At 47.9% G+C, this 19,182-nt stretch overlaps 2 protein-coding genes across 2 annotated transcripts in view; both read left to right on the top strand.

Annotated features, from left to right (window-relative positions):
- The window catches only part of METTL22 (methyltransferase 22, Kin17 lysine), an 88,200-nt gene extending 82,315 nt beyond the window's left edge, over window positions 1–5,885 (top strand). Inside the window, exon 11 of the mRNA XM_085017631.1 lies at window positions 5,777–5,885. Within this exon, the coding sequence (XP_084873757.1) occupies window positions 5,777–5,791 (15 nt within the window). The 3' untranslated portion in view covers window positions 5,792–5,885. The remainder of the gene's footprint in view (window positions 1–5,776) is intronic.
- The window catches only part of ABAT (4-aminobutyrate aminotransferase), a gene marked incomplete at its 5' end in the record, with an annotated part of 47,480 nt that continues 34,072 nt past the window's right edge, over window positions 5,775–19,182 (top strand). The window contains 4 exon segments of the mRNA NM_214263.1: window positions 5,775–5,891; window positions 13,670–13,767; window positions 16,759–16,788; window positions 18,577–18,694. Of these exon segments, the coding sequence (NP_999428.1) occupies window positions 5,822–5,891; window positions 13,670–13,767; window positions 16,759–16,788; window positions 18,577–18,694 (316 nt within the window).

Genomic DNA, 19,182 nt, shown 5'->3' with positions numbered 1-19,182 from the left:
TGAGAGGAGCAGTTCGGGAGCAGAGTCACTCCAAAGTCTGACAGCCAGTGATTGCCAGGCCGTTTACATCCATGATCTAATTCCCTGGACGGACAGCACGCTCCCCTTTTCACAAATAAGAAAACTGAGGCTCAGAGAGTTTTCGTTGACCCCACTGTGAGAAAATTCCCTAAGAGAGACAGGGTGATGGTTTTGACCCAAGCTTTATAGCCTGAAGCCCAGGCTGGATGCCACCTCCGTGCACAGCATGCATATTTGTACTGTCTGTTAGGGTGCACATCTTTTGAGTGTGTGTGTGTGTGTGTGTGTGTGTGTTTAGGGCTGCACTCAAGGCATATGGAAGTTCCCAGGCTAGGGGTGGAATGGGAGCTGCAGCTGCTGGCCTACACCACAGCCACAGCAATGCAGGATCTGGGATCCCAGCTGTGTCTGCGACCTAACAGCGCATGGCAACGCTGGACCCTTAACCCACTGAGCAAGGCCAGGGATTGAACCTGCATCCTCCTGGATACTAGTTGGGTTCGTTAGCACTGAGCCATCACAGGAACTCCAATCACGGTTTTGTTTTTTTTTTTTTTTTTTTTTTTTTAATTTATTTATTTCCCACTGTACAGCATGGGGACCAAGTTACACGGCTCTTTTTCATCTGAGTCTTGTTCAGCATTTCATCAGAGTGCCTACACGCGGTGCCTGGAGTATCACGGGGGCATGGGGACATCTCCTGAGTGAATGAATGAAGCAGCCAGTTTCAACCCCAAGGTCAAACGAAAACTTGGGCTCACACAGCCCGTAGCGGCAGGAATTCAGACGCGGCCTCTGTGATCAGAGTGGGTCATTCCTCTCTAACCCTTCGCTTGCCCTTTCTCTCCTCTGTCAAAGAGGAGAGGTCACTGGACAGTTCTCTTTTTTACCGAGGTCAAATTCATGTAACAAAGGTAACTGTCCGCCGTTTTAAGTGAACACTTCAGTGCCTTTTCATGCACAGACCACATTGGGCAACCATCACCACTGTCTGGTTCCAGAACTTCCCCCCCCACCATGGAAACCCGCATCCCTTAAACAATCATGCCCCCCATGGTCTTGTCCCAACCTCTGGCCAGCCCTGCTCTGCTTTCTTTGTCTTTGGGTTTACTTATCTGAAGTTTCATGTATCAACAGACTCTTCCAATCTGTGTCCTTTTATGTCTGGATCCTTGCACTTACCATAATGTTTTCGAGGCTCATCCACGTTGCAACATGTGTCCGTGCTTCTTTCCTTTTTCTAATATTTGAATAATGCTCCGGTAGAGGGACAGACCCCAGCGTGTTCATATGCTCCTCCATCCATGGACGTTGCGGGGGCTTCTACTTTTTGGTGATTGTGAGTCGTGTGGCTGTGAATACGCGTCTTCATGTGTTTGTTCCTGTTTCCAAGTTTCTTGGGTATATACTTAGCGGAAATGCTCGGGCCAAGTGGTAATTCTGTATTTCACCTTTTGAGGAGCCCATAAATCTTTTTTTTTTTTTTAAACAGGCACACACAATCAAGTTTTATTGACCTATAGTTGGTTTACAAGGTTGCAATGAATCTACTATACGACAAAGCGATTCGTTTAATATGTATACACACATCCATTCTCTTTCAGATTCTTTTCCCACAGAGGTTATCACAGAAGATTGCATAGAGTTCCCTGTGCTCTACAGCAGGTCCACATTGGCCAGTCGTTCCATAGACCTCCGTGTGCATGTTCCAGTCCCAAACCCCCAGTCCATCCCTCCCAACACCCCCCACCTGTCCCCTTTGGTAACCAGAAGGTTTTCACAGTCTGTGATTCTGTTTCTGTTCTGCAAATAAGTTCATTTGTAGCCTTTTTTTTTTTTTTAGATTCTCTGTATTAGTGATACCATGTGATGTTTGTCTTTCACTGACTAACTTCACTTAGTATCAGAGTTTCTAGGTCCATCCCTGCGAAGGAGCCCATAGTTCTTCAAGGCCACACTAGCTCTAAAGCTGGGGCGTTAGGAGCTGGTCCTTAGCTTCTTCCTCCGCATCAACTCCCACCATCGTTGGTGCCCTCCTCTCAGCTCACCCTAGGAAGCCCCCCTCCCCAGCTCAGCAATGACCCCAGCCAAGTATCTGGTCCCTCCCTGCCCTCTGGGACTTGGCTGAACAGGATCCTTGTGGATCAGATTAGAGCAGCTGGCACCCTCCTCCCTCCTTGGGAGGGTCTCCAGAGGGTTCGCTCTCATGATTGGTCGATCCTGCCCCTCATCGTCCCTTCCGCTGCTCTGAGTTCATGCCCGAATCCCTGGCCATTCCACATCCTTTCACACTCCCAGCATTTGCTCAGGCCTTACCTCCCCTGTGGCTTCTGAAAATCTTGCAGCCTTTCAAGGTGCAGCTCGGGTGACGCCCCCCAATGACGTCACAACCCCCCACCCCCGAATTAATTTCTCTCTTCCTCTGGCACCTTGCTTCTGCCAGCAAAAGTCAGGATCTCATTCCGTCTTTATACAGAATTGTCATTGGCAGTAAATTAGAAAGATTTCCACATACATGTCTTGCCAGGTTATTTTCAGAATTTATTGACATGATGGGTAAAGCAGCTACTACATTAAATTCTCCCATTTTCCCCCCTTCATTCTTCCGACACTAACGAGCTTCAGAAAGAAGCTCTGTTATCCATCTCTGTTTTCTCCTCTGTCTAAAGAATGCAGTGCCTGGCCTGAAACAGGTGCCTAATTCATTTTGTTGATGGAATTCGTGGGCCAGAGAAAGCAAATGCATGACACTCCCTCTTCTGATTGTTGGACATATATGGCGCTAAGAATTAATGTCTCTGGAGATCAAGGTTCGTTATAAGGTCAGTTTCCACTGCAGGCCACTGAAATGTCACCACGAGCTATATTTCCCAATGTGACATTTTACAATTGAAAGTGTGCGGGTGTGACTTTTACTCTTGCAGAGCATTCAAATGGTAATATTGGCGCTCTCTGAGATTCTCGCCTTTTCAAAAACATGTCTCATGGAAATTGAATTGCGTGGAGTCTTAAGTGCTCCTGTTTGAGACAAATGGTTTTAAATGAGAGACAGCAACCGTTCTCACTAACTAGTTAAAGGTGCTGCTAAATTAAAAGGCTCACATTGAGTTGGCTCTTCTGGAACAGATCAAAAAAGCCACTGAGTTATCAAGGAAAGGATATGGTTTCTCGGTTAATTTATGGTCACACTTTCCAAGCGCAGGCTTTGCTCCATGATATTTTCTCTGGTGAAAAGCCACGAACTTTCCTCTCTGAGTAGATCATTTGTATTCATCAAGCCCAGTTGCTTCTACAGTTGGGTGTTTTGTCATCCACGGAATTCATCGATGTTGTCATGAGAAAAAGTGAGGGTTTGGGACCAGAGAGTCCCAGGCAATCCTATGACCAAGGCCCAATACCATACCCGCCCCTGCCACCCCGAGCTTCTATCTCCTGTCTCTGAAAGGGGGAGATCCCCTACGCGATGGGGGGTTGAGCGGATTGAAGGGCAAAATACCCTTCAGAACAGTGCCTCCCACCCTGGAGGAACCCCCCTCCCCCGTGGGGAGAGAAGGTTTGCTGGCCCAGAAGACTTTACCCTTGCTCCCCATTGGGGCCTTGCTCCACCTACAGTGCTGGATACAAGAGGCACTGGCACTCCCAGGGCACTCCCAAGACGTGGGGCTCTGAGGCTCGAACCGTGCTATTCGCTAGGATTCTGTTTGCAAGCAACAGAAACCCACTCCGAGTAATGCAAGCAAGCCAAAAAAAAAGGGGGAGAGCGGGGAGCTTTCTGGACGTTCTTACCAAGGCGCCATTAGAATGGAAACCCTTCCCTCCTCGTCCTAATACTGTGAAGGGACCTCTCTGAGCCTCACACTCCCAGCTCTGCCCTGCCCCCACCCACTCACTCACCTCCCCCCAGGGAGGGTTCTGATCGCCCCCCCAAATCCCACCGCCCCCAGCAGGCTCAGCAGTGAGTGCTACACTCACGGCCAAGCTGAGCTGCAGCCTTGAGATGGAGCCAGGAAGGACCCCCAATCCAGGACACACCCCCCCCAACCCTGTCTCTCTCCTCTGGCTGCTTCTGTCTGGTGCATAGGCCACATTCCTCTCCATCAAAAGACCCTGTTTGAATGCTGGCTCCCCTCACAAGATAGAAAGTGACAGGCCCCACAACTCCCAGGACTCTGGCCCAGCAGGTCCAGTCATCTGTGGCCGATGGGGCTGGGTCACTCGGAACAGACACAACTGCTGGGTCTGCACCCTTGTAGACAGAGGGGGCAGTTTCTGAGAATGATGGATGCTGATGTTTGCTGACTCTGGCGTCAGACGGCTGAGTTCTGTTTTCATATCACCATTAGCCTCTCTGTGCCTCTTTTCTTATCTGTCAAAAGGGGACCACAGGGAGTTCCCTGGTGGCTTAGCAGGTGAAGGATATACGCCACTGTCACTGCTGTGGCTCTGGTTGCTGTGGCACAGGTTCAACCCCTGGCCTTGGAACCTTTGTAGGCACAGCCAAAAAAAAATAAATTTAACAGGGAGTTCCTGTTCTGGCTCAGCAGAAACGAAATCTGACTAGTATCCACGAGGATACGGTTTTGATCCCTGGCCTCGCTCAGTGGGTTGGGGATCCCGCATAGCCGTAGGCTGTGGTGTAGGCCACAGACATGGTTTGGATCCCGCATTAGTGTGGCTGAGGTGTAGGCCAGCAGCTATAGCTCCAGTTCAACCCCTAGCCTGGAAAATTCCATATGCCTCAGGTGCGGCCCTAAAAAGCACACGCACACACACAAAATCAGGGCCACATAGCATTGTTGTAGGTTTTTCTTTTTTCTTTTTTTTTTTTATTGGCTGCACCTGCAGTATATGGAAGTTCTGGGCCAGGGGATCAAAGTGGCAGCTCCACAATGACCTGAGCCACTGCAGTTGGATTCTTAACCCACTGAGCAAGGCCAGGGGTACTACTAGTCAGATTCTTAACCTGCTGAGCACAGTGGGCCTACCCCCGGAATCTTTTCAGTCCAAACCCAGGGTGGTTGGAGGGGCTGGAGAAGTACACCCCACAAAATGGGCCACTCCTTTGGGTCTGCAGGATTCCCAGAAGCCCAACCGCCAATATTCCGAATGGGAACAGGGCTGAGGGAGCTCCTGGCTTCCCCATGACGTCCACTCTGAGGTTTCCTCCGTTCGCAGAGCACAGGCCTGCCTTGCTCGTCCCAGGTGGACAATGCCCTGAGCCTGTCAGCTCACCTGCAGCTCACCTCAAAGCCAACTCCCATCTCTGTTGTTCCATCTAGAAAATGGGCATAACATTCCTACCTGGCTGCAAGGTCGAATGAAAACACGTGTGCACAGGCTTTCATTTAAAGTCTATATTCTGTGTGAAAGCAAAAAGATTTGATATTATTATTTTTTTAATTTTTTTTGGTTTTAGGGCTGCACCTGTGGCATATGAAGGTTCCCAGGCTAGGGGTCGAATGGGAGTTGCAGCTGCCGGTCTACACCATAGCCACAGCCATGCCAGATCCGAGCCACGACCTACACCACAGCCCACGGCAATGCCGGATCCTTAATCCACTGAGGGAACCCAGGCATTGAACCTGCGTCCTCATGGACACTAGTCAGGTTCATTACCTCTGAGCCACAACGGGAACTCCCAAGGATTTGATGTTAGAAAACCCCCCACTTTGTGGGGAAGTGGTGGGGCGTGGAGACTTGCCCATCAGGGGCGTGGTCTTTGTTGGCCTGACTCTGCGTTTCCGGTTTCTCTCAGGGCAGCAGCGTGTGAGGAGGGGCTCTGCTGGCGACAGAGGAGACCATGGCTTCCGTGTTGCTCACCCGGAGGCTGGCCTGCAGCTTCCGCCACAACCACCGCCTGCTGGTGCCCGGTAAGCCTGGGGGACGGGGCGGAGGGTGTCTTGGCAAGAACTGTCCTAGTGGGAGACGCTGTCCAGACTGGGGATTTGGCGTCCAGAAGACTCCCTAGGGATAAAGGGACCTGCCAGCCAGTGCCGCTGTCCCACCCGCCCCCATAAAAACTGTCCCCATGGCCACCCCTCCCATCTCCATGTTGTGCTCCTGTCCCCAGGGGGACAGCTCTGCACTGGGCAGGGAGCTGATGCCTCCTGGAACCACTCTGGTTGCACGGAGCTGGTGGCCCCGGGAGCCAGAAGGGCCCAGGCCATCCCCGGCAGGGACTGTTGCGGGAAACAGAGCTGGGTTTACTGCCAAGAAATAAGAACATGACAAAAGTCCTTGTAGTTCAACTTGAGCTTCAAGGGCACAGGGCAGGAGGCCCCACCCCAGGAAGGTCCCACCCGGCACTGCCCGCTGCTCACCTCCACTTACCCCCAGCCGCCGGCCAGCAGCTCCGGCTCATTCTGCCCACAGCGCCGTCTCTCGGATGCCTCCCTCTCTCTCTGCCTCTGGTTCAGGCAGCTCGGCCAAGTGAGCGCCCTGCCTGCGAGATCGCAGGAGGCCTCCCTCCCTAGGGTCGCACGAGGAGGGCTCGAGTAAATCCCACTTGACAGCTGAAAAAACTGAGGCTCAGAGAAGCAGAGTCATGAAGCCCCTTGTATGACTCTGCTTCTCTGAATGGGGCTCCAGACACTGCGTTATCATCTTCTCTCCTCTGCGTGCCTCCCAGCCTACCTCTGAGCTGCTCTGGGGGAGGGAGGCTCTGGGGGAGGGAGGCTCCCTGTAGCCTCCTTTAGACTCCTTTACCCCCAGGCTGTCCCCACTTTCCTGAGCCCCGAGCATGTTGTCACCACATGTCCTCCTAATTGTTGGTCCCATCTGCCTTCTGAAAACAAATTGTCTGCCGAGGCCCTGGTTTGCAAGGTGGACGTTGCGGGTGTTTATATCCTGGGCCGGCTAAGAAGCGGGAATGTTCCCTCTTCTCCCACAGGTTTTGTTTTTTAAATACACATTTACTTTTGGAATATTTTAGATACACAGGGAAATTACAAAGAGAGCACAAAGAGACCCAGGCCTCACCCAGTGTTCCCCAGTGTTGGCATCTTAGGTCACCAGGATGCAGTTGTCACAGCCAGGGAACCGACCTTGGTGTCTCACCCGGAGCCTTCTCCTCTCGTCTCTTTCTCAGTTTTCCCCTTTCTTGACCTTGACGGCCTTGAGGAGTTATCCGTAGGTTTTGAGGTTTGCTTTTGTTTTATTCTCTTAGAATTCTAGGAGCAGCCTATTGAGGCTTACCCGTAATTCCGGGGAAACTAAACCCTAGATGATGCAGGTGTGCTGTGTGCCCAGTAGAAGCGGGAGTCATTGCACCGGAAGGAACCATTGCAGTCGAGCACCCACTAGGTTTTATAGAAAGAACGTAACTCCTGTGGGGCTCTAGCCCATGACGCTCGTGGCTTGGCCTCTGAAGGCCATTCTCAAGGACCTCCAAGCCTTCCCAGGGAGATGACAAGGAAAGACCAGTGGATTAAGACTCTTAAGATGGGGCTGCTGGCTTCAGTTACCACGTATCAGCCAGGTGCGCCTAACCGATTGGTTAGAACGTCTTCAAGCCTCAGTTTGCTCTTCAGGAAAGTGGGGAGACTAATAGCACCCTCCCTGCTTCACAAGTTTCTTGTTTCAAAATATCATCTGTGTGAACACACTCCATTTATATTTACAATAACTGGGAAGGAAGCTCCCATTGTGGCTCTGCAGGTTAAGAACCCAACTAGTATCCATGAGGACGCGGGTTTGACCCCAGCCTCTCTCAGTGGGCTAAGGATCCGGCGTTGCTGTGAGCTGTGGTGTAGATTGCAAGCACGGCTCATATCCTGTGTTGCTGTGGCTGTGCTGCTGGCCATCAGCTGTAGCTCTGATTTCACCCCTAGCCTGGGAACCTCCACATGCCGCAGGTGCAGCCCTAAAAAGAGGGGTGGGGGGAAGTGGGGAAGGACCTCACCTTCCATTTTGTGAGCATGGATATGGAGGCACAAGGAAAAAAAAAAAGAAAAAAAGAAAAAAGAACTGAAATGGCTAAATCAGAGATACTCAGCTCCCTATTTTCCTGGCCAGAGTTAAGTCTTTGTTGGCACACTTGTGCCAGATTTCCAGAACCATACAGTGAAGTTTTTTAAATTCTCTTGGCCTATCAATTGGGCATATCTAGCATGACGGGTTGATCAATGTGCTTTTAAAACACTAAACCTCAGTGCTGGCAAAGATACACAAATACAAGAACTCTTTCATACACTGCAAGTAGCAATAGGGGAATGGTTTTAGAATGATGGCTTAGGAGTTCCCGTTGTGGCTCAGCAGTTAATGAATCTGACTAGCATCCAGGAGGACACAGGTTCGATCCCTGGTCTCGCTCAGTGGGTTAAGGATCCAGCATTGCCTGAGCTGTGGTGTGGTTCACAGATGCATCTTGGATCTGGCGTTGCTGGAGCTGTAGCATAGCCCGGCAGCTACAGCTCCGATTCTACCCCTAGCCTGGGAACTTCCATGTGCCATGGGTGCGGCCCTAAAAAGACCAAAAAAAAGAGATGGCTTAGTTTTGACCCATTTAGTCCTCAGCCCGATTCCATTAGATGAGGAAAGTGAGACTCAGAGAGGTTATGTAACTTTCCCAGAGCCTTGGAGCCTGCAAGCCACTGAGCCAGGCTTTAAGCCAAACCCAGATACCCCATGACCCACACACACCCTTAACCACTGTATTAATGACCTATTGCCATATAGCAAATACTGCACATTCAGCAGGCGAAGATAATGCATGTTTATTATCTTATAGTTTTTGTAGTTAGGAATCCAGGGTGGCTCAGCAGGACCTTCCGGCTCCAGGTTTCTCCTGGGTGCGCTGAGCTGGTTCCCCAGGGCTGCGGTCTCACATGCAGCCTCACGGGGGAGCCAGGGATCTGCTCCCACGCTCCCTCATGTGGCTGTGGCTGTGGCTGGATTCCGTGCCGAGTGACCTGTCCAGATCTCTCCATGGAGCAGATCCCAACACGGCAGCTGCTTCCTCAGAGTGGGGGGAAGAAGGGGGTGCCCACGGGGTAGGGGCAGGGAGCACAGCCTGCCACCCCCCCCCAACTGGGTTCAGGTGCTTCCGTGTGGTGCCTCCACCCATCAGATCGCTGCGAAGCTGGTGAACATGCTGATAGTTCATGACCTGAGACCATGTTCCCAACTTACATCAACAAACAGAGGACAGACCTGGAGATCAGACGGCAGAGTGGTTCTCTCTGGGTTGTGAAATTAGACGTGTTTGTTTTTTCATTGCTGCCTATTGATATCTTCCTTGATAAGAATAAGTGGGCTGGACAGTTGAGCGGAGGATTAGGTATTTTGTTTTTACACAAAAGCAGAGCAAACACCTCCAGTTGAACTTGACCTCGACTTTGGCCAGGCTCACATACAGAGCCCTCGTCATTTGGGAAAATGTCATTCATTTATTACTCTCAGAAGATCAAGAGGATGTTAAAACCCTGGATGGCTGCTTTTACAACTGGAGTTAAAAACCGACTCTGGATAAGCATTGAGATCCTGATGTATCGCACAGGGAACTATATCCAGTCACTTGTGCTGGAACATGATGGAGGATAATGTGAGAAAAAGAATATATATATACATATATATGACTGGGTCACTTTGCTGTACAGTAGAAACTGACACAACTCTATAATAGATGCAAACTCTTGCATTTGGCGTAGATAAGCAATGAGATCCTACTGTATAAGCACAGGGAGCCATATCCAGTCACTTGTGATGAAACATGATGGAGGATTATGTGAGAAAAAGAGTGTGTGTGTGTGTGTGTGTGTGTGTATATATGATTTAGGGTATGGCCCTAAAAAGCAAACCAAAAAAAAAAAAAAACGAAAACAGAAAACAAGGACCCACACTGGATGAGGTGGAAGGTACATTCACTATACATGTATATATTTTCGTCTTTTTGCCTTTTCTAGGGCCGATCCCGAGGCATATGGAAGTTCCCAGGCTAGGGGTCGAATCGGAGCTGTAGCCACCAGCCTATGCCAGAGCCACAGCAATGCAGGATCCGAGCCGTGTCTGAGACCCACACCACAGCTCACGTCAACGCCAGATCCTCAACCCACTGAGCAAGGCCAGGGATCAAACCCACAACCTCATGGTTCCTAGTCAGATTCGTTAACCACTGTGCCACAATGGGAACTCCTACATTCACAATATTTAGCAAAGGAGAGGTCTGGCAAACAACTTTCCAGCTTAGCTACTTACCAGCTGTGTGACTTTGGGCAACTTAATTGACCTTCCTGAGCCTTAGTGTCTTCGATAACATGAGAATGATAATAACATTTACCTTCTAGGGAGTTGGAAGGATTACATGAGGTAATCTATGTAAATTGCTCAGAATAATGCCCAGTACGTTCACCATCCGTGCTCAATAAGTGGGCTTTTGCTCATGCAACTTGCTACAAGGGACCCCAGAAAAGTCTTCCTTAACCATTCAAATCTTGTTCTTTTTCTCCTGTGGGTTATCGTATTATTTAGCGTCATTAAGAGAAAATTTGTTGTGTTGATATTTATTATTTTCCTCTACAAAAAGTCAAAATGGAGATTTAGTAGGAAAAGCAAAAGTATTCTGGATTCAAAGTTCTGGCTTTGCAACTCATTAGCTGTGTGACCTTGGGAAAGTTGCATAACCTCTCTGATCCTCATCTGTAAAATGGGGACAGTAATATCATCTCACAAGAAGGTTGTGGATTCATTAAAACAACAGGTGAGAGTTGGCCTAGGTAGGGGCTGCCTGGCACAAAGTAGGAACTGAATACGTGTTAGCTTCCCTATCTTTTTTCAGATTGCACAGTTGCCAAAAGACTTACTAGACGCTGATTTTCAGGATTTCTGCCCAGGGGTTTTGGCCTTCTTCCATCCATACCCACAAAGACTTGCACGTGGTAGGAACCGGTGCAGTTCTTGACACAGACCCATCCGCCTTGCACCTGGCCCTGGCACCCCGTCTCATGCCCCATCCCCCTCTGCCCGGCACGGCTTCTCCCAGTTCCCTCCCCTCCCCCACCCCCAGTCCTGTTCACTCCTGGTCTTGGCGACCTCACGACCACAGCTCCACGCGACCCAGCACCCTCCCAGCATCTCTCTCAGGACCCTTTTAGCTGCAGCTCCCCCTGCTAACTGCCCCACCTGGTGCTCTCACTTTCCACCCCCCAAGAAGTCTGATTGCTGCGATGCACACCAAGATATTTTTTGAAAAAAAAAAATGACCTTTTCTGGAGAAAGGAAGCAAGGACATGTGTGTTCTCAGTAGGGGAGAGCTTGCTAATTTCAAATTCTTCACTTTCCCCCTTTTGCTGGAAACAAAGCAAGACCAGCACTGGTTAAGAGCTATTTTGATCCAAACATGCTTCCCTGTTGAATGCAGATCTAGTTGCAAACAGTCTTGACCAGTAACCCTGAGTTCTGGCCAAGCAAGAGAGAAACAATTTAGTGTTTAAAAAAAAAATCACCAGTATGTTCTATGACCTTGAACTGTCTGCTAATGGAAAATAAACTACGTATGAATTCCCTTTTCATTGTAAGATCAAACGGAGGATGATAAAAGCTGGTATCTTCATGCCTCAAAATAAAGGTAGTGTTGCATTTTTACTGGATTTTATGTTCGAAGGGCTACTCTTGATTGTAATTAATTCAGAAACCTTCTTTGATAGCCAGAGCAATTATGAAAAATTAAGGGTAAATTTAAATATGTTTTCTAATATCATGGCTCTGTATAGTTTGGCAAGTTGTGTGTGTGTGAGAGAGAAAGAGGCTGACATGTTTAGTTTCTACTCCTATGTAATACAAACATAACATCTATTCCTCAGGGTTGTGTAAAGATAAAATAAGATCATGTATATGATGTATATGAAGCATCTAGGGATTCCCAAGTTGCATCAGCATCTGTGGCATCCTTTGCACAAGGAACTGACAGTTCCCAACCACAAATATGTGCCAGAAAGATAAAAGATGAACAGGGAGCAGTTCCCGTCTTGGCGCAGCAGAAACAAATCCAAATGAGGTTGTGGGTTTGATCCCCGGCCTCAGTCAGTGGGTTAAGGATCTGGTGTTGCCATGAGCTGTGGTGTAGGTCTCAGACGTGGCTCGGATCCTGCGTTGCCGTGGCTGTGGTGTAGGCCAGCAGCTGTAGCTCCGATTGGACCTCTAGCCTGGGAACCTCCATATGGATGCAGCCCTGAAAAAACAAAAAGACAAAAAGAAAAGAAAAGATGAACAGAGACATTAAAGGGATTTCTAGGGGTTAGATAAGATTCTAAATCACTACACGCTTACCTTAGATTCAGCACAGCAGTCTCTTGTTCAGGCATCAGTGATACTTGGGTTGAAACTTCCCTTCATTTCAGCAACATGATGAGCTAGAAAGCCCCTTGGGGTTAGCCTGGGACCTCAAGTTTATTTAAGCCTCAACAAGTGTATTACTAAGCAAAACGTGAAATCAGTTGCAAGGAATGATTTGTGCCCCAGATATATTTTAACAACAACAAAACCTGTAAGTTGGGACCACCTGAATTTAGACATTTGATTATTCTCTCCTGGATGATTTTTGTGTGTGTGGCTGCACCCACAGCATACGGAAGTTCCCAAGCTGCAGCTGTGACCTACACTGCAGCTGTGGCAACACCAGGCTTCAAACCCATGCCTCCACAGTGACCTGAGCCACTGCAGTCAGATTCTTAACCACTGCACCACGGAAGGAACTCCTCTCCAGGGTAATTTTTTTTTTTTTTTTTTTTTTTTTTAGTGGCCACACTCTGTGAAATTCCTGGGCTAGGGTCCAGTCAGAGCTGCAGCTGTGGCCGACACTGGCTCCAAGCTGCCTCTGCGACCTATGCCACAGCTTGCAACAACGCTGGATCCTTAACCCACTGAGTAAAGCCTAGAAGTGAACCTGCATCCCCACCAACACTATGTCAGGTTCTCAATCCACTGAGCCGCAACAGGAACTCCTCCGGGATGATTTTTGATTGACACAACTGGGGGCACGACTCCAGGGAAAAGTTTTCTGGCATCTAGTGGCTGGAGGCCAGGGACGCAGCTAAATATCCTTCAGGGCACAGAACAGTCCCCACAGCAAAGAGTCATCCAGCCCACAATGACAAGAGTCCCAAGTTGAGAAACTCAGGTCTATGTATACATACGGATGTAGGTTACATTTTTACAAAATTCGGATAATTTTTATTATGGATGCACATAATATTCCATTGTCCAAACAATGGTAGGAAAAGGCATATTCTATGTAATTACCCTCCATTGGACATCGAGGTTGTTTCCTCATTGCTGTTGTTAGAAACAATAGGATCACAGTTTTTAACCTACCTCCTCAAGCACCCTTCCGTTATTTTCTTGGGATGCGTTCTAAAACCTGAGCTCGCTCAGTCGGAAGGACCAGGAAGCCGGCATCAGCTTATCCTCACAGCAGCGGGCCGGGAGCAGGCCTGCTTGCCTGCAGCGTCACTGACCCCAGGCTTTCCCATTTCCTTTCATCTTCAGAGTTCTTGTGCTGCCCGGGTCTGGCCAGACTCAGAGTTCTGGGGCTGTCTGGCTGGGGTGGGGCTGAGGTCCTGGCACTGCCTGTGTTGGGGACACTGGCTGTTGTAAGGGCAGGATTCTCAAATCTGCTGTGCCCAGGAGTTCTCATCATCTGTGTTTACCGCAGGATGGAGACACATCAGTCAGGCCGCAGCCAAAGTGGACGTTGAATTTGATTATGACGGGCCTTTGATGAAGACGGAAGTCCCAGGGCCCAGATCTCGGGTGAGTTGAGCATACCTGGGTGGCGTGTTTCAGAAAAGAGCCAAGGGGTCCCTGAGGCAAGAATGCAGCCAAGCTGAGGGCCCTGTTTTCTTAGCTGCTTTCCAAGGGGTCACCACGAGAGATCTAGAAGCCTAAACCGGGCCATTCAGCTATAAAGCATTGTCTTCTCCGAGGAGATGTATCTGCTATCTATTGCTACAGTAATGCTGCATAGCACTCCTAGAACCCCAGCAGCAGCAGCGTACAAGCTGCTCATGCATCCAGGGTTAGCTGGAGGTTAGGTGGGCAGTTCTGTTGGGCTCATCTATATGCCTGTGGGATGGCTGGCCACCCGTTGATCTAGGCCAGGCTTGTCTTGGGTCCCTGGTGACTTGGCTCTGCTTCATGTGTCCCATGCTCCAGCAAGCCAGGCTGGGTCTGTTCCCAGGGTGATGGAAGAGGAGCGCTTGCTCTCGATGTCTAGGTTCCATCATGCACCTCATTCTGTTGGCAGAAGCAAGTCACATGGCTAGTTCTGAAGCCCCAGTCAGGAGCTGGGGTAGAACATCCCACCAACAGTGAAAGAACATGACAGTGTGACCTGGCACAGGGCGTGTGTAGCAGATACCACCCCCCACCCCCCCGCCGAGCTGGAACTTGCAGGGCCACAAGGAGGAATTGGCCAGAGATGTGCATTCTGTTCTAGGCGAGGGGAATGGTGTATGGAGAGGCCCCCGGGGGGGAAGTACATGGAGTATGAGAGATAGTGGGCAGCTCTGTATCCTAGGGTAGACATTAGCCTGTGGGACGGAAGAGACGCAAGATGAGTCTGATGGTGGGCAGGGCTTCTCAGAGAAGCTGCAAAGCCTGCATACAACTCACTTTGGAGGGCTGGTTAACCTTGACTCTGCTCTGATGTGCAAGACTATGTCTTTTTTTTTTTTTTAATTTTTTTTCTTTTTAGGGCCACACCCGCAGCATATGGCGTTTCCCAGGCTAGGGGTCGAATTGGACCTGCAGCTGCCAGCCCACACCACAGCCACAGCAACGGAGGATCCATCCAAGCCACGTCTGCAACCTATACACAGCTCATGGCAACACCAGATCCTTAACGCTCTGAGTGAGGCCAGGGATCAAAGCTGTGTTCTCATGGATGCTAGTCAGATTTATTTCTGCTGAGCCACAATGGGAACTCCCTGCTTCTAGTCTTTGCATCTAAAAAATAACTCCCTGTTTCTGACCTTTGCATCTAAAAAATAACACTGTAAACCTTTTTAATACAAATTGATTTTTCTCTTTGCACATTTTGCAGGTTTTATCGAGTGTCATTTTTTTAACAGTCAAAGATATCTCTTTTGTCATTGTAACTTTTTTTTTGTCTTTTTGTCTTTTCTAGGGCCACACCTGTGGCATATGGAGGTTCCCAGGCTAGGGGTCTAATCAGAGCTATAGCCACCAGCCTACACCACAGCCACAGCAACACAGGATCCAAGCCTCGTCTGCGACCCACACCACAGCTCACGGCAACACCGGATCTTTAACCCACTGATCGAGGCCAGGGATCAAACCTGCAATCTCATTGTTCCTAGTCGGATTCATTAACCACTGAGCCACAATGGGAACTCCATGTAACTATTTTAAATCCAGAAATTGTTGTACTGATGTAAGTGATTGTAATTATTTTGCACAGTGTTTTGCAAAAAGACTTTTTCATGCATAGTTCTATTGAGGAGGGGTAGATTTTAATTTAATAATAGTAAAATACTTGGAATAATTTTTTATACTCATGTCATTAATACAATTGTGTTTTTGTGGAAATACATAATTTTATGACACTAATTGCTAAAGTTTTTGTTGATATGTTTTTTGGGCGAAATCCTGGTAACAGTAAAGCCGCTAGTTAGTAATTCCCAGTTTCTTTTTTCTTTCTTTCTTTTTTTTTTTTTTTTTTTAATGCTGCACTTTCGGCATATGGAAGGGTTCCAGGGCTGGGGTCAAACCAGAGCTGCAGCTGCCCACCTATGCCAAAGTCTCAGCAACTCAGGATCCAAGCTGCATCCGCCACCTACACCACAGCTCACGGCGACACTGGATCCTTAACCCACTGAGTGAGGCCAGGGATCAAACCCACATCCTCATGGATACTAGTCAGGTTCTTAACCCGCTGAGCCATAAGAGGAACTCCTAATTCCTAGTTTGTATGTAGAATTGCATAAGTAGTTTATGGAATGTTCAGATTATAATTATAAATGGTTCTTGGTGTGCAAATTTCTATTTTCAGTTAATTTTATTTTCCCAATGGAGTGTTGTTAAAGCCGCCTTTTTTTTTCCCCCTGACTGAAAGAGAATCCATGCCTTTCTGGACATTAGATAAATGCCTTCAGCTTAATTTAAAAAAAAAAAAAAAAAAGTTTAGGAGTTCTGTGGTGCAGTGGGTAAAGGATCCAGCATTGTCACTGGAGCAGCTTGGGTCACTGCTGTGGCCTAAATTCAATCCCTGGCCCAGGAACTTCCACATGCTGTGGGTACGGGAAAAAAAAAAAATTTAGTTTATTATTATCTTTGAAGTGTCTAAATCTCCAGTCTGTTGTACTAGTAACTTAACTGACAGGAATCATTTCATGCCAATTATTTATATTAAGCAATTTAAAAACATTTGTGGAAGTCCCACTGTGGTGTAGTGGGCTAGGAATCTGACTGCAATGGCTCAGGTCACTGCAGAGGTGTGAGATCAAACCCTAGCCTGGTGCAGGGGGTTAAGAATCCAGCATTGCTACAGCTATAGCTGTAATGCAGGTCAAAGCTGTGGCTCAGATTCAATCCCAGGCCCAGCAACTTCCACAAAGTTTCCACAAAAACTACCATTTTAAGGGTACAGCGTTAAAATTAAAAATATATATATAATGTTGTTGACTAATTATGGTTATTGGAATGAATGGGGAAAAGCCCCAATACTTGGGAAGATGTGAAAAATGTATCCTTGCTGTGATAATTTTCTCTTCTCCTCTGCAGGAGTTAATGAAACAGCTGAATATAATTCAGGTGAGTAGGGGTGAAAGAGCCATCTTTCCATGACTGCTTCTTACAGTGTAGATGAAGGATACAGATACTTAATCTGTACTTTTTTTTTTTTTTTTTTAATGCAGCTGACTTTTATTCTAAACCTTTTTTTTCTAACTTGCACATCCTCTTTGACTTACTGGTTACTTATGCGTTACGTCATTTTCACATTTCCTTCAACTTCCCACACTTTTTTCTGTTACTGATTTCTAATCTCATCCTGTTGTGGTTGGAAAACTGATTTTGAGTGATTGCAATCCTTTTAAATGTATTGAGCCTTTTTTCTGTTCTGATGTATGGTCCATCCTGGAAAATGTCCCCTATGCACTTGAGAGGGATTTGTACCTTACTGTTGTTGTGAGAGGGGTGTTCCACACACGTTTGTCAGATCTGTTGATTTAGTATTAATTAACAGGTGTCCTTGTTAATTGCCTAGTTGTTCTATCCACTGTCGAAATCAAGGTACTGAAGTTTCCAACTATTATTGCAGAATTGTATTTTTCCCCTCAATTCTGTCAGGTTTTGCTTTGTGTATTTTGGGGCTGTGTTATCAGGTGCTTATATGTTTATAGTCGTCATAGTGGACAGCTCCATCTGTCCTCATAAAATACCTCTCTTTACCTCTAGGAACATTTTGTTTGCTTAACAGTCAATTTTGTCTGATATTAGTATAAACTGTTCCAGCTTTCTTATGATTACTGGGAGAATCATATATCTTTTTCCATCTTTTTACTTTCAACCCAGTTTGTACTCTTGAATCTAAAGTAGGTCTCCAAAAAAAAAAAAAAAAAGGAGGAAGAAGAAGGGAGTTCCCTGGTGGTCTAATGGGTTAAGGATCCAGCATTGTTACCACTGTGGCTCAGGACACTGATGTGGCACTGGTTCAATCCCTGGCCTGGGAATTTCTGTATACCACTGGTGCAGCCAAAAAAAAAAAAGTAGGTCTCAAGAAGACATCATACACTTGAACATTTTTGTCTAGTCTGATGGTTTCTGATTTTTTTCTGTTTTTGTCTTTTTAGGGCCACACCCACAGCATATGGGTCCCAGGCTAGGGGTCTGATTGGAGCTGTAGCTGCCGGCCCACGCCACAGCCACAGCAACACAGGATCCAAGCCGCATCTGCAACCTATACCACAGCTCACGGCAACACCAGATCCTTAATCCACTGAGCAAGGCCAGGGATCGAACCTGAGTCCTCATGGATAGTAGTCAGGTTCATTAACCACTGGAATGCCCAGCTTCTGATTTTTGATTGAGTTGTTTAATCCATGTGCAGTTAGTGTTATGATTAAGGTAGTTGTATTTACATTTTCCATTTGTGTTCTATCTTATATCTTTCTTGTCCCTCTATTCCTTTCTTACGACTTTTTTAAAACTTAACGTGGCTATCTTCTAGTGTAACATTTTTATTTCTTTCGCAATCACTCTATATTTTTTATTTCCTCGGGCCCTAACACTTACCACATACATCTTAACTTTTCAGAATTGCCTTCAGATTTCTCTCTCAATCTTTGTGGTTGTGATATCTAAAACACATACAGAAAAAAATGGTAAAATACAAATTTATAGCCCAATAAACTATTATACAGCAAATCATGTTCCCACCCCCGGGCAAAAAAAATAGAGCATTGCCAGCACCCAGGTGTACCTTCCACGTCTCCATAAATGGGCAGGACATGGTTTATTTCAGCAATTCAAGGGTAATCCTCAAAGACTGAGGAGCTAGGGAACCACAGCAAGCCTGACGCGGTCTCTTCCTTCCCCAAGAACGCAGAGGCTGTGCACTTTTTCTGCAATTACGAAGAGAGCCGAGGCAATTACCTGGTGGACGTGGACGGCAACCGGATGTTGGATCTTTACTCCCAGATCTCCTCCATCCCCATAGGTAAGAGCTGGAGAATCAGTCCTGGAGGGTGAGCGCTCTCTCTGTGGGTCTTGACTTTCGCCGCTCCTTCCGAGAGGCAGGTCCTTGCGTGTGACCCGGCGCTTCCCTCAAGGGCAGGGAAGAGGAACAGGTACCTCACAGAGGGTGCGTGATTAAGGACTTCGCCTGTCTTCTCCCACTTCCTCCTCCCCCAGGTCTGGGTAGATGTCCCTGCTGCGTAGGTAGATAAGCAGAGCTTGGAGAGGAAGCGTGGGTAAGGTGTGAACCCAGCGTCAGCGTTAGCAGCCTTAGGAGTCCCAGGAGAAGATCCCCAGGTGGGGATGCAGTGCAAGGAGGTGATGGGAGGAGAGCTCTTGGGAGAAGGAGCAGGAGGGAAGCAGCAGGGGGCGGGGGGTTAAGAAGGTCCAGGTCTCAACCTGAGACTGGCCACAGCTTGCTTCCACAGGGGGCTCTGCAGTATGCATTGCACCCCAGAGTCGGTGCCAGAT

Source organism: Sus scrofa, chromosome 3 (genome assembly GCF_054392235.1).
Source record: "Sus scrofa isolate SSC_HxYL_T2T_F1_AM1 chromosome 3, Sscrofa_HxYL_maternal_Yorkshire_Landrace_v2.0, whole genome shotgun sequence".
In the NCBI taxonomy this organism is placed as follows: domain Eukaryota; kingdom Metazoa; phylum Chordata; class Mammalia; order Artiodactyla; family Suidae; genus Sus; species Sus scrofa.
This window is presented reverse-complemented; position numbering and strand designations above follow the sequence as displayed.